Raw genomic sequence first — 14380 nt, forward strand, 5'->3', positions numbered from 1 at the left:
AGGTAAGATTGTATGGCGGTGTGATTTCAATTCTCATAATATTTTATGGGGGAGTCTTAATACAGATGCAAATGGATTGGCTATTGAAGAATTTATTGAGTTACATTCACTGGTTTGCATTAATGATGGCAGCACTACTAGATATGATTGCTGTAGGAATGTAAAGAGTGTTTTAGATCTAACATTAGTTTCAAATGGATTAGCTAGAATTGCATCTTGGGAGGTGCTGAGTGATTCTCCTATGGGCAGTGATCATTTTCCTATTCTAGTTTCAGTTGGTTCTGAAGTGATAAAAGAAAAGGAGGGACAGATTCCAATATGGAGGTTAAGTAGCGCTAATTGAGGGTTATTTAAAAAGTTATTTAAAAATTTAGTTGATGGTCAAATTAATAAACTGGATGAGAACTTGTTTTGTGATGTGAAGATGTGTTATTCAAAGATTATGTCTGTCATTAATAATAATAATCGATCTCCTCCCTGCTCTGCATAATTACTCCGCTCAGTCAGAAACAGCCACTCAGAACTAGCAGTAATCAGCTAGCCGCCATGCTATCAGGAAGGTTTCATTCAGTAACTCAGGATTGTTTATTGTAATGGAACCTGTATTTGCCTTTGAATGCTAAGTTTTATACTTGAATTTTTTGGCAATGTTGAGAGGTTTTCCAATCCAATCCAACTTTATTTATAAAGCACATAAACAACCACAGCTGATACAAAGTGCTGTACAGTAAAACACAACATAACAATAAAAAAAATTAAAAAAAAAGAACTAAAAAAAGAATTTAAAAAAAATCTCAGTTTAAAAACAAAAACATACATACATTATTTTGACTCTTTGCATTATTTAGCCTCTCAGAGCCTTCATATGTTTTCAGTCTGTTAAAGATAGTATTACCAATAGCAGTACAATTTGCACAATACCTGTTTTATTTTGTTTTTTCTTGAAAAAAGTTATTTAAAAGCTTTTATCTAAATTAAGGTGAATTCATGGTTCCTTTTTCCACATAATGTAACCGTAGTGCTTATGATTAAAAAAAATAATAATTATGTGATTGGTATCGGTGATCGGCCCTCATGGGTGATCGGAATCGTTATCGGCAGGAAAAAACCTGATCGGCACATCTCTAATATATATCCAATCCAATCCAACTTTATTTATAAAGCACTTTAAAACAACCACAGCTGATACAAAGGGCTGTACAGTAAAACACAACATAACAATAAAAAAATAAAGAACTTAAAAAAAAAACTCTTACAGTTTAAAATCGAAAACATACAATTTAAAACTGGATCCCGCTGGAGTTGAAAGCCAAGTAAAATAAATGGGTTTTAAGACGAGCTTTAAAAGTGGACATTTGAAGGGGCCTCTCTAACCTGCAAAGGCAAGTCATTCCATAATTTAGGGCTAATGACAGAGAAGCTCTGTCCCCTCTAGCTTCCTTCTAGATCTCGGTACCTCCAGGAGCAGCTGATCTGCTGACCTGAGTGACCGATAGGGCATGGAGGGGTGAAGAAGCTCAGAGAGGTAAGCCGGGGCAAGATTATGCAGTGATTTAAAAACAAACATAAGAATTTTAAAATGAATCCTAAAATATATAGGCAGCCAGTGAAGTGAGGCCAGGACAGGGGTCACATGCTCCCTCTTTCGAGTTCCTGTTAAAAGTGGTGCAGCAGCATCTGAACCAGCTGCAGACGTGAGAGCAGCGACTGACTGACTCCCAGATAAAGTGAGTTACAGTAATTCAATCGAGTTGAAATAAAAGCCTGGATCACTGTTTCAAAATGTTGCCTGGAAAGAAAAGATTTCTCTGACGTCAATCGTCTTAAATGATAAAATCTGAACTTAACCACGGCTCTGATTTGGCTGTCCAGTTTAAAATCACTGTCCACCTTAAAACCAAGATCTGTAATAACAGGTTTAAAATATACCTCCAAAGATCCCAGGTCAACAGAGGAGGACTCACAGGAGCCACTGGGTCCAAAGACAATCACCTCTGTTTTGTTTTCATTAAAATTTAAAAAGTTCAAGGCCAACCAAGCTTTAATATCACCTAGACATGCCAGGAGATGTTTAATGGAATATACATCCTTCTGCTTCAGGGGCAAATAAATCTGACAGTCATCAGCATAACAATGAAATGAAATCCCATGTTTCCTAAGGATAGAACCCAGAGGCAGCTCCACCTCGATGAATTTCGAGGGTTAGTAAATAAAGAGAGAAAAGCAGTGGGCCCAGAATTGAGCCCTGCGGGACACCATAAGGCATTGAAGCAGCAGATGATTCAAAGTCAATAATTTTCACGGAAATAGTTCTCTCCTCCAGGTAAGACCTGAACCATTTAAGAACAGTGCCATCAATACCTACGACGTGATGTAATCGCGATATTAAAATGTCGTGGTCTACTGTATCAAAGGCAGCAGTTAGGTCAAGTAAAATCAGAACAACATGGTTACCAGAATCACATGCAAGAAGGATGTCATTAAAAACTCTTATTAAAGCAGATTCTGTGCTATGAAGAGTTTTAAAACATGACTGGAAAACCTCCAGAATGCCATTGTCATCTAAAAACTGTTTCAGCTGACAGTACACAATTTTTCCTAAAACCTTAGAAAGAAAAGGCAGCTTAGAAATAGGCCGATAATTAGCTAGACCAGTAGGATCAAGGCCAGGCTTTTTAAGCAATGGTTGCACTACTGCATGTTTAAAACTAGAGGGCACCACACCTGAGGACAGACTGCTATTTATAAGTGCAAGAACAGGCTGCAGTATGCTAGATAAAATATCTAAAAAATTGTGGAGGGACAGGATCACGTGGGGAACCTGATGGCTTAATGCAGCCGACCACGTCCTCCTAAAAGTGAGACAGTCACAGGCTCAAACTGAGTGAAGGCAGCAGAACAAGGGACCGAAACAGAGGGGTCAGAGTCAGGAGCTGTGATAAGAGCCCTGGTTCTACCAACCTTTTCAATAAAGAAACGCAGAAAATTATCACACATGTCAGTAGAAGCTTCCAAACAGGCATTCTGTGGAATATTAAGTACAGAGTCAATGGTATTAAATAAAACATGTGGGTTATGACTGTTTGAGGAAATTATATTTGCCAAATATTGCCTTTTAGCGTCTTTAACTGTGCTTTGGTAGAGACGCCAACAGACTTTTAAAATCTGAAAAGTAAACTGCAATTTATCCTTTTTCCACCTTCGTTCAGCACGGCGACATTCCTTCCTTCCAGCACGAGTTCTGTCATTAAACCAAGGCTCGGGTTTAATCCTTGGCTGCCTGGTTTTTAATGGAGCAACCGAGTGCAGGATGGTTTGACAGGAAGAACAGAACCAGGACCAGAGCTCTTCTGTATCAGAGTGGAGGAGGTCAGATGATCCACAGAGCTGAAGAAAAGCAGTAGAGAATTGAGTGGCAGTGGAAGGGTTAATAATCCGACAGCACCGAACAGAAGCGCGAGTTTTAACTGCAGTAGGTGGCAAACTAACACTGAATAAAACAGGCAGGTGATCCGAGAACACAGAGTCACAGGTTTCCTGGTTAGTCACAGGCAGACCGCAGGAAATAACCAGGTCCAGTGTGTGTCCGTGCTCATGTGTAGGACCGGATACGGCCTGTACCAGGTTAAGAGTCCAGAAGGCTTAAAAAGTCCTTTACCAGAGGCTTATCAGGACAACACACGTATATATTGAAGTCTCCAACAATAAGAACACGTTCATAGTTAGTTAAAATCCCAGATAAAAAGTCAGAGAAGTCGCTAATAAAATCCTTATTATATTTGGGGGGGCGGTAGATGACAGCACAGAAAACTGGGTTTACGTGTCTCATCTCAAATGACATAAACTCAAAGCTGGAGAAAGACGTCTGTAGAAAACACTGCTTACATTTGTAGTCCCGTTTGTAAACAGTCGCTGTGCCTCCCCCTCTCCCCGAAGTCCGTGGTGAATTAAAATAAGAACAGTCCACCTGTAAAAGCTCAGCTAGAGCACTGGACTCACCAACACACAGCCACGTCCCAGTCACACACATAAAATCCAGGTTTTGGTGACTGAAAAAGTCCCGAAGAATAAAAGTTTTATTTGCAAGCAACCTGGCGTTTACCAGGCCAATCCTGACAGGAGCTGGATCCTGGGCTTCAACAGGTTGGGAAACCCGGCACAGCGGTTTCAGGTTTTGGAGACACAGTCGGTGAATGTTGATCCGGGAAGGGCAGGGACGGCGGTGTAGAGAGGCTTGAATGCCGACCACTGGCACCAAGCAGACATCAACGGGATCCAAGAAACGCCGAGGCACCCGAGAGCCCAGAAACGATCCATGCAACAGTGGGGTAAAAGGAGAACTGTGCGTTAGGTAAAACTTCAGCTTCACCAGCCGGCCACTTCGTCTACCGCGACGGCGATGACGGCTCCGCCATGAAAGCAGCGCAGGAACCCGGAACAGGTGGCTCGGAATCTCCGACAGAAGCGGGGGCAAGGATTGTTGGCCAGCAACATCGAATAACAGCATATCCTGGGCCACAGGTTGGAGGTCTAGTAATGTGTTGCGATCACACACCAGCATAGACTCAGCTCCGCAGATGACACAGGTCAGTAACAGTACAAACACAACCAAACGAGAGAACGACAGACGAGCAGCCACACACACCGGCGCCATCTTGGAATTGTATATATGTACATATATCGGCATAAATAGCAGAGGGGCCAAACAACAACTCCTTGGAGACCACACAGTCGCCCGAGACTACAAAACCTGACACACCAACCTGTGCACGGCTTGGATTGATTACAAGAAAGCCTATGACTCAATACCACACACTTGGATCACTGAATGCTTAGAGATATACAACATCAATAGCTGACTGTATAGCTCAATGGGTGAGTCACCAGTCTTTCACCCGGGAATCCAGGTTAGCTCAATGTCATACATTCAGCTATCCAGTGTGGGTCCTTAGGCAAGACCCTTTGAGCTATATAGCCTACCTCATACCATGAGAGACATTGATAAGCATGACATGCCAGCACAGACGTCGCCCAGCCAAACACCCTAACTGACCTGAGAGAATCGTGGCCCGAATGAACACCAGGCAACCCCGAGGCCAATTACAACGATTGAGTGAAGTAACATCAGAAAGTCTCATTGAAGATGTGATTGCCAACCTACCAACACCATAACAGAAACCAATGAGTGATATACAGTTCAGCATCAGTGATCCTTGAGATGCTTGGTTATAAGAGCAACCATGAGACCCAATACCCATCATGGAAAAGACGGTTAGAGGCTAAGATCAAGATAACAAGGAGGGAAGTGAGCCAGCTGTCAGTACTCCAAAGGGGTGCAATCAGTACCTAAGAAGTACCCATACCTGAAGCACTCGAAACTGCCAAACAAAGGCTTCAAGCCTTGGCCAGCCGCCTAAAGAGATACACGAGAGAGAATGAAGCCAGGAGAATTAACCGGCTATTCTCCACCCAACCAGCTAAAGTGTACTCCGATTGGCAGAGTAATAACAACAGAGCAGACCCACCAAGGCTGGAGACTGGACAATACTGGAAAGGCATATGGGAAAGAGAGGCGTCCCACAACAGTGGCTAACCTCTCTACGAGAGGACCACAGCAACCTCCCTGTCAGGTATGAACAGCACCAGGACCCATGCCTTCTGGCTGCAGAAACTTCCCTCCATGAGCAACTGACAACTCAACTGAACCAGCTGCTACAAAATGGGACTGACCCTGAATGGTTAACTGAAGGGCGCACAATCCTGATACAGAAGGAACCCTCAAAGGGTTCAGTCCCATCCAACTATCAGCCAATAACCTGTCTCTCTATGGAAGCTCATGTCAGGCATCATAGCGGCTAAGATATGCGGGCACATGGATAAAAACATGAGCATGGCACAGAAGGGCATAGGCATAAATAGCAGAGGAGCCAAATACCAACTCCTGGTAGACCACACAGTCGCCCGAGACTGCAAAACCCCACACACCAACCTGTGTACCGCTTGGATTGATTACAAGAAAGCCTATGACTCAATGCCACACACTTGGATCATTGAATGCTTAGAGATGTACAACATCAGTAGGACTCTAAGAGCCTTCATTGCAAACTCGATGGGGCTGTGGAAAACCACCCTTGAAGCCAACTGCAAACCACTTGCACAAGTGTCTATCAAATGTGGCATATACCAAGGAGATGCTCTGTCCCCACTGCTGTTCTGCATAGGCCTAAACCCTCTCAGCCAAATCATCAACAAGACTGGCTACGGATGCCGACTCAAGAATGGGGCCACAATCAGTCACCTCCTCTACATAGATAACATCAAGCTGTACGCCAAGAGCGAGCGTGACATCGACTCACTGATCCACACCACCAGGATCTACAGCACTGACATTGGGATGTCATTCGGACTAGAGAAGTGTGGTCGTATGGTTACAAAGAGAGGGAAGGTCGCCCACACAGAAGGGGTCTCACTCCCAGAAGGAACAATAGCAGACATAGAGCACAGCTACAAGTACCTGGGAATACCACAAGCAAATGGCAACCTCGATGAGGTCACAAGGAAAGGAGCCACAGCCAAATACCTCCAACGAATAAGGCAAGTCCTGAGAAGCCAGCTCAATGGCAAGAACAAGATCTGTGCAATAAACAGCTATGCCTTACCAGTAATCAGATACCCTGCAGGAATAATTAGATGGCCAGTGGAAGAGATAAAGACCACGGATGTTAAGACTAGGAAGCTACTAACCATGCATGGAGGATTCCACCCCAAATCCAGCACCCTGAGACTGAACATGAGCTGTAAGGAAGGAGGCAGAGGACTAGTGAATGTGAGAGCCACTGTCCAGGAAGAAACATCCAAGATCCATAAATACATCAAGGACAAAGCCTCAACAGACGATGTGCTCAGTGAATGTCTCAGACAATGGGGAACAGAGGACGAGGTGCTGGAGGTACCGTCATGGGAGGACAAGCCCCTACATGGGATGTACCACCGACAAAATAACTGAAGTGGCTATCAGGAAATCCTACCAATGGCTGGACTGGAGAAAGCTGGACTCAAGGACAGCACAGAGGCTCTCATCCTGGCCGCCCAGGAACAGGCCCTAAACACCAGAGCAATAGTGTCTCAGATCTACCACACCAGACAAGACCCAAGGTGTAGGTTGTGCAAGGAGGCCCCTGAGACAGTCCAGCACATAACAGCAGGTGCAAGATGCTGGCAGGGAAAGCGTACATGGAACGACATAACCAAGAGGTGGGCATAGTGTACAGGAACATCTGTGCAGAATATGGACTGGAAACCCCGAGATCAACGTGGGGAACACCCCCAAAGGTAGTGGAGAATGACCGAGCTAAGATCCTGTGGGACTTCCAGATCCAGACAGACAAGATGGTAATGGAGAACCAACGGGACATTGTGGTGGTGGATAAAGAACAGAGGAAAGCCGTTGTGGTGGATGTAGCAATACCAAGTGATTACATCATCAGGAAAAAGGAGAAACTGGAGAAATACCAGGGCCTCAGAGAGGAACTGGAAAAGACCTGGAAGGTGAAGACCACAGTGGTGCCTGTGGTCATCGGTGCCCTCAGGGCAGTCACCCCCAAACTGCAGCAGTTGCTAAAACAGATCCCAGGAACAACATCAGACATCTCAGTCCAGAAATGTGCAGTTCTAGGCACAGCCAAGATACTGGAGGAGAACCTCAAGCTCCCAGGCCTCTGGTAGAGGACCCGAGCTCAGAGGATGAAACAGACCACCCGCGGAGGGTGAGAAGGGAATTTATATATATATATATATATATGTATATGGTCTTGGTTATATGTATATATACATACATATATATATATATATATACATATATGTATATGTAGCAGAGTGGTGAGGTGTTGTTTCGCAGTGGCCACCAGAGGGAGCTGTGTGTGCCAGCTCGTTAGAGAATGGGGTGAAAACCGTTAGACCGGTAGAAGCAGCTTTGTTGTGCTCGCTACGGTGTGCTAACGTTCCTAACGGTTTTCTGCGGTCCTAAACAGAAGATTTTTGTGAAAAACTGTGGAGCTTGGTATGTCTTGGGATATTGTGAGTTTCTGTTGAATGATGTCTGGTTCTAGTTAAACAATGATCTGTTATTTCACTGAATGTATGTTTATCTGACCTTACTATACAGTGCCAGTTAGGGTGAATGGCCCGTTGCCTTCCGCGATTTCGAGTTGTAAGCCAAGTTTACTATGTGAGTATTTTGAAATGTTACACTAGGTTTATCATATTGTAAGAAGTCTGTGTGATTTTATTTCTTTTTCTTTTATAGAAGCGTGCCTGCTTCAGTTGTTTATGCACTCATTAAAAAAAAGAGATTTATTTGATTCCTGCTATTAAAGTAGCTGTCACTATAAGATCTTTAACCAAAATTTACCATTCTGTATAACTCGAAATCAATTTAACAATACTCTTATTCTATTAGAGTATTCGGGAAATAAAGAAAACCCCATTTATAACTTTGTGTCTGGGTTCCTCATTTTACCAGGCTACATATTTAATATATATAAGGAGACTGTAGTCTATAAACTACAGCCACTTCCTAATAACAGTCCTTCTGTATCCTAAAGGGTAAATAATCTTCATCAAATCTCCATGTAGCTTCAAAATGTCAAAATGCAACCAACAGCCCAGAATATAATTGTTAGGTTCTGTGTTTTCTGTGTAGTTATTTTTGAGGTTTTCTGTGTTTAGTCCTGTTCCTGTCCTGTCTTCCCTGTTGATTGCTTCCCAGGTGTGTCTAGTTACCTGATTAACCTCCCTGTGTATTTAAACCCACCTGTTGTCTTTGTCTCTTGTCCGTCTATTCCTCGGCCGTTGTAGTTTGTAGTTCACTTTCTCAGAAGAACTGTTTAGGCCTGAGTTTCTGTTTATTTCATCATCACAGTAGAACTGGCTTAAGTTCTGTGTCGGCGTTGGCTCTGTTGCTCAATCTATTGCCACCAGTGTCGGCTTCATTTCCGCTCACTGTGCTGTCTACTTGTTTGACTGTTCGAGCTGATTTCTTCATTAAATTCATAATTTTGTCTACAACCTGGGTCCAGTCTGCGTTTCTCCTCACCACCCTTTGACCCCCACACCATGACAATAATAATCTATTCTTCTGCATGTAGCCATTGTATTATTAAATGTTGAACGCATGTTCAACATTTAAGCTAAACATGCTTAAACACACTGTTAACATTCTTTGAACATAAATACATAATTAAACGTATTTTGATCATCACTTCATATATTTTGTTTGTTTGGGGGTGAGGAAGTCTTGTCGGAGAAAATTACAAATATGCAGGGTACTGGAAATATAGGTTTTTAAATCCAGAAAGGGGCCTCAACCTATACAATGTAGAAAAAATCAAAAGGGCATTTTTTTCCCAAAAAGGGAAAAAGTCGAGGGCTGTAGCTCCACCTAGCGTTAATCTGTGTACAGCCCTGAACATACACGTCTTTCTGAGACTGCTCTGTTTTTATTTCTATTATTACGCTGAACAACATAATTTAAGATTGTTGTCTACTGTTTGTCCAGGTTAACCAAAAAAGTGATCTATTATTGTTACAAGTTATTGTTTTTAGTGACCGATGAGTATTTATTCTTAAAAAAATGCTTGGATTTGCGCCGAGTAGTCCGACTGCTTAAAACTATTCCTCTTGATAGTTTTATCAAGAGGATAAATGATTTTGCCAATTGTTCAATATTTTTTTAAGTATTAAGCAATATTTATAACTGACGAAAAGCAAACTACTACATGGGTTTAGAGGTGATGATAAAAATTAAATGGAGGCATTAATTGCCCTCGTCTAACTCCTTTTTTGAACAGGCCATCCAGCGGCGACCCTTACCTGTTTAAATTGCTCCTCGTAGGTCCAGTCTTGGTAGGAACCGGACAGCGCGGACGGATCTGTGCGTGAGACTTGATCAGTGGTAAGGCGGCGCACCGGGGCGCCGTTTGGAGACAGACGAGCTTCATGGAGTTGGAAAGAGTTTGACATGTCTTTATGACTGTCCTCCTGGTCATCTGTGACCCGCACCTCCTCACCAGTGTAAGGTTTTAAATTCCCGTCCTTGTCCTCCCGGTGAAGACTCGTCATCGCGGTGGAGGAAGCAGCTCCGGCTGCCACAGTGACGCCCAGCGCGCCGTGGTAGTGGCTGAAAGCCACAGCTTGCTGGTGGATCTGGGACTGTACCTTACTGCGGAAAGTTCTGTTTTTCTCCTCCTGCTGGAACTTCTCCTCTACGGGAAAACGAGCTGCCTGTTGGCGCTGCAGATTTTCCATTACCGCCTCCAGCCTCGACCCGCCGCCCCCTGTGACGGGATGGTGGAAGCCGCTGTAGCGGGGCTGAGGTGGAAGCCTGCGGGGGGCCGAGCAGCAGCCAGGCTGTCAAGAGACCATAAGTTAATCTTTTTACCCCTTCATTACTTTCATTTTTCAGCTAAAAACTTTTGCTGTCTAATTGATTCCGAAATAATTTGGGTCACTTAAAATATGAAAATGTCTAAAAGAAAGTAAAATATCCAATAACTTAAATAACATCAGCTCAAGTTATAGACATACTGACAAACTAAACCTGAGATATTGTAAAGTTGCGGAGGTTTAACGTCTAGACAGAAATAAAGACACTTACCAAAGGTTTGCTTGCCATCTTTTTCCAGGAGTTATTCAAAGTTGACTTTCAATCCAAGAACACAAGATTTAAATATTTGATTGACTAAAGATAAATGTTGAATGTGGGAGACCTGAGCTGAATTTGGCAACAAGTGGTGCTTGTTCACCACAATGAATGCAGAGACCAGCCCTACCAACATTAACAGCTCTGATCCTGAGACGCCTCTTTCATCAAGATGATTGGGTTACACCTCTGAGATGCCGAGCAATGGCTAAATCATGTTCCTGACACTTGATAAACTTTATTTGAGGATATTGCATCTGAGTTATGAAGCATTTTTATCAGTCAGTTTTTCCGCTGTCAGATTTTCAGAATATAATTTGCACATGTTTTATACAGGATGACTTGTGTGAATATAGATAAATGTCTACTAACAGGTCTTACAGTTGTTTCTGATTGTGAACACAGAAATTTCTACTCATCTTCAAGACATCATCCACTCTTTGGTAAATAATCTATTCATAGGTCACTCTAATAAAATGTCCACACGATTTGTTAAAACTTTAGAAAACATAATGTTTCTTTAAATACAAAAATCATTCAACCTATGAATATTTCCTTTACAGTGTAATTGTTGGGCCATTTACCTGTATGTATGACAGAACTGATACTAGCTTAATAAAGATTTTTTTAAATAGTCATAATGCATAAGTAAAACTTGCATTAACTTTGCATAAATAACTAAGAACAAATAATCTAATTGAAACTTGTATAATTTAAGCTTAATTGTTTTATTGATTTAATTTGTTATTCTTGTGTAAAAACTGGGTTGTTTTGTAAACTATCTCAACAAGATTTGTTGTGAATCACAGCAATGCAAATAAACTGACCTGAATTGAATGCATAGGAAATGTTATATTTGGTCTTTAAAGTGGAGTGGTTAAGTTACATTTAACATGTATCGGCTGAGCAGAGTCCACCTGCAAGCGCAGATGTCACACTCAGCATTGCAGAGGATGTAAGTTATTTATCCTCAGAAACAGGGCAGGGACATATTTCATCTTTTTCTGACCCCTAGTCGGTCGTGGCAAGTGGCTGCTCAAACTGAGCAGGTTCTGGTTCTGCTGGATTTTTCTAGAAAAGGGAGATTTGCCTTTCCACTGTTGCTACTGGTGTGCATGCTTTGTATGCAGCTGTTGCTGTAAAGCCTCAAACTCAAGCTGTTGCCTTGTGCTTGTCCAGAAGGAGTGAATGACTCAATGAAATCTATAGGTTTCCTTAGATAGACACTTTCTAAACTAATTTGAATAATAAATTGAGCTTAATAGTAATCAATGAATTGTAATTGATTACAAGCAATTCTAATAATTCATTACTAGAATTAATTGAGATGTACGTATAACTGAATTGAAATAACTTTTTTGTAAAGTATCTCAAGGCAACATTTGTTGTGAATTAGGACAATATAAATCAACTGAATTGAATTGAATTGATTTATTTATTGCCCAGTTAGAATGACCTGGCAGGAATATATAGTCTTAGATCACGTTAATAAATGTAGTTCAATTTATATAAATTAATACATTGCATATGCCTAAAAATGTATTTCTGCAAATAAGAAAATTAATCCTGCAAATTAGTCTCAAACTTTTTTGTAAATATAAAAGTTAAGGTGGAGGTACAACAGTTGTTTTCCTTTTACATGTTGTAGGGAAGAAAATGAAAACTGTACTTGAAAGATATTAATTTAGTGGTAAATGAAGTCAGTTTGTTTTCATTCAATTTGACCTGGAAGCACTACAGAAGACAATGAGCCAGCTCCATCTAGTGGTCATGCTGAATTGTGCTATCCAATGAGATTTTGCCGTCTAATTTTTATAGTAGGGGACAAAACCATTTAAAAAAGAATTTGTAGTATTCATGCTGAATATCGCTAATGGGAGTAAAACAGAAGGCCTGTGGCAACTGATTATAAGCTACTAGATTGATTGTACAGGTGCATACAGATGTGTCATCATTTTGCTCCTTACCTTAATATTTTTGGTGAATTGTATTTCAATTAAACAGTCCCTGGTATCCTCCAATATTTTTCTAATAGAGGGTTTGTATTTATTCATTAGGTAAATGACTAGGATTAATTAGAATATATTTGACAGGATGATTTGGAGAAACATTTTCAACATCATCAATATAAGAAATTATTGACCATGAACATATTGAGCTTGTCAGTGAAAATCCCACTGAGGCCAAACTGCTGGTTATAATTGTTTCTGTCACACCTTCACTACTGCCACCAATTATGACAAGTCAGGAATTCTGTCTTCAATCTTTGCTGGGTTATTACAGAAAGTGAAATCAAAGTAAAATCGATTAAAAACTGCTTTGCTACTTGGTTATACTGAAAAATTATTTTATTTTATTTGTTTTACATTTTGAAGTTTACCGAAGGAACAGTTGCAGAATACAATGTACATACAATAACAGTTTTGAAATAATTTCCTGGTGACCTGGTGGAAAAGGGGCACCGTTTTGTAGACCATTATTACTGTTTCTCTTCAGGAGAAGGGGAACCAAACTGTCCACTACTGTATTTGTGTCAATACAAACAAAACTACTTGGGTTAACTGTACATGTACACTTGTATTTGGTATTATATTATTACCCAACAATCTTTTAAACTACATTTTAGCAAGTCGTTTGCAATCTTGTAAAACCATTTCATAACAAAGTGAAAAAGAAGAAAAAATATTAGAACCTTGCTTAAATATTTCTGTGATTGAGTTCATTAGCCCTGTTTTAATTGATTGGTTGCTGTTTAAGTACAGCAACCAAATGTTTAAGTAGAATAGTTCTCTGCAACAGTTGAGCCAAAATGACAAGCTTCCTAGAAATATAGTGGAGTTGACAAAATTAGCCTTTGAAATGTAATAGAGTCAAAGTCACAAGTTTCCCCCCAAAAAACAAGAAAAAACCTCAAGTAAAAATACTTAACCATCTACATTAGTCTAGTAAATGTACTGTTACAGATCACCGCTGCACAAACATAACTTTATGCCTTTGTACCTTGTTCTACACATACTGTATGTTTAACAACAGAAATATCCTAAGTAGAGATAAAACTTTGTTTTATAAAAACAGATAAATAAAAATACTAAGGTTTTGATCTCTTAGACATATATGGGAGATACCATCATATGCCAATTTCTGTACTAAATTAGATATTTTTTGGCAATTAGTGTTATACAGCTACAGTATATCAATCCTCTTTTAGACCCCTCTTGCATATCTATAGGAGTAGTTATCCACAAACCTGATTCCAATTGCATGTCATTGATCACCTACATGTTGGGTAAATACAAATAACTTCTACCAACATAGTGTGAAAGAGTATTTTACACCTGCAATATCCTGCATCACCTAAATGTAAAGAAAATAATCTCAAATTAATAAATGCCATCCATGCAAGATATTTTTAAAATGAGGTTTAATTTTAGAATAAATGGACTCACCACTTATTCAAAAATCATTGAATAAGTGATTTTTTAAGTGATAGACTTGTAACTTATGTACAAGTTACAAGTCTATGAACTGGTTAGTTCCCCAGGCCAACAGAAAATTGAATCAGTTGTTAACTACTTTTCTATTTTCTGTATCTATTTTAATTTCCCTCCATTTTTAAAATAATATTTGATGCAATTTGGTTAAATTTATAGCCTGATAAATACTGATCAGTTTTTTTCATAC

The 14380-nt window shown here is 40.5% G+C and overlaps 1 protein-coding gene across 1 annotated transcript in view; it reads right to left on the bottom strand.

Moving 5' to 3' along the window:
* arid3c (AT rich interactive domain 3C (BRIGHT-like)) overlaps positions 1 to 13761 on the bottom strand; it is a 120448-nt gene extending 106687 nt beyond the window's left edge. The window contains exon 1 of the mRNA XM_081611134.1: positions 9871 to 13761. Within this exon, the coding sequence (XP_081467260.1) occupies positions 9871 to 10305 (435 nt within the window). The 5' untranslated portion in view covers positions 10306 to 13761. The remainder of the gene's footprint in view (positions 1 to 9870) is intronic.
* Between the last annotated feature and the right edge of the window lie 619 nt (positions 13762 to 14380).

This window comes from Poecilia reticulata, chromosome 9 (assembly GCF_904066995.2).
Source record: "Poecilia reticulata chromosome 9, P_reticulata-male-v2, whole genome shotgun sequence".
NCBI classification, from domain to species: Eukaryota; Metazoa; Chordata; class Actinopteri; order Cyprinodontiformes; family Poeciliidae; genus Poecilia; species Poecilia reticulata.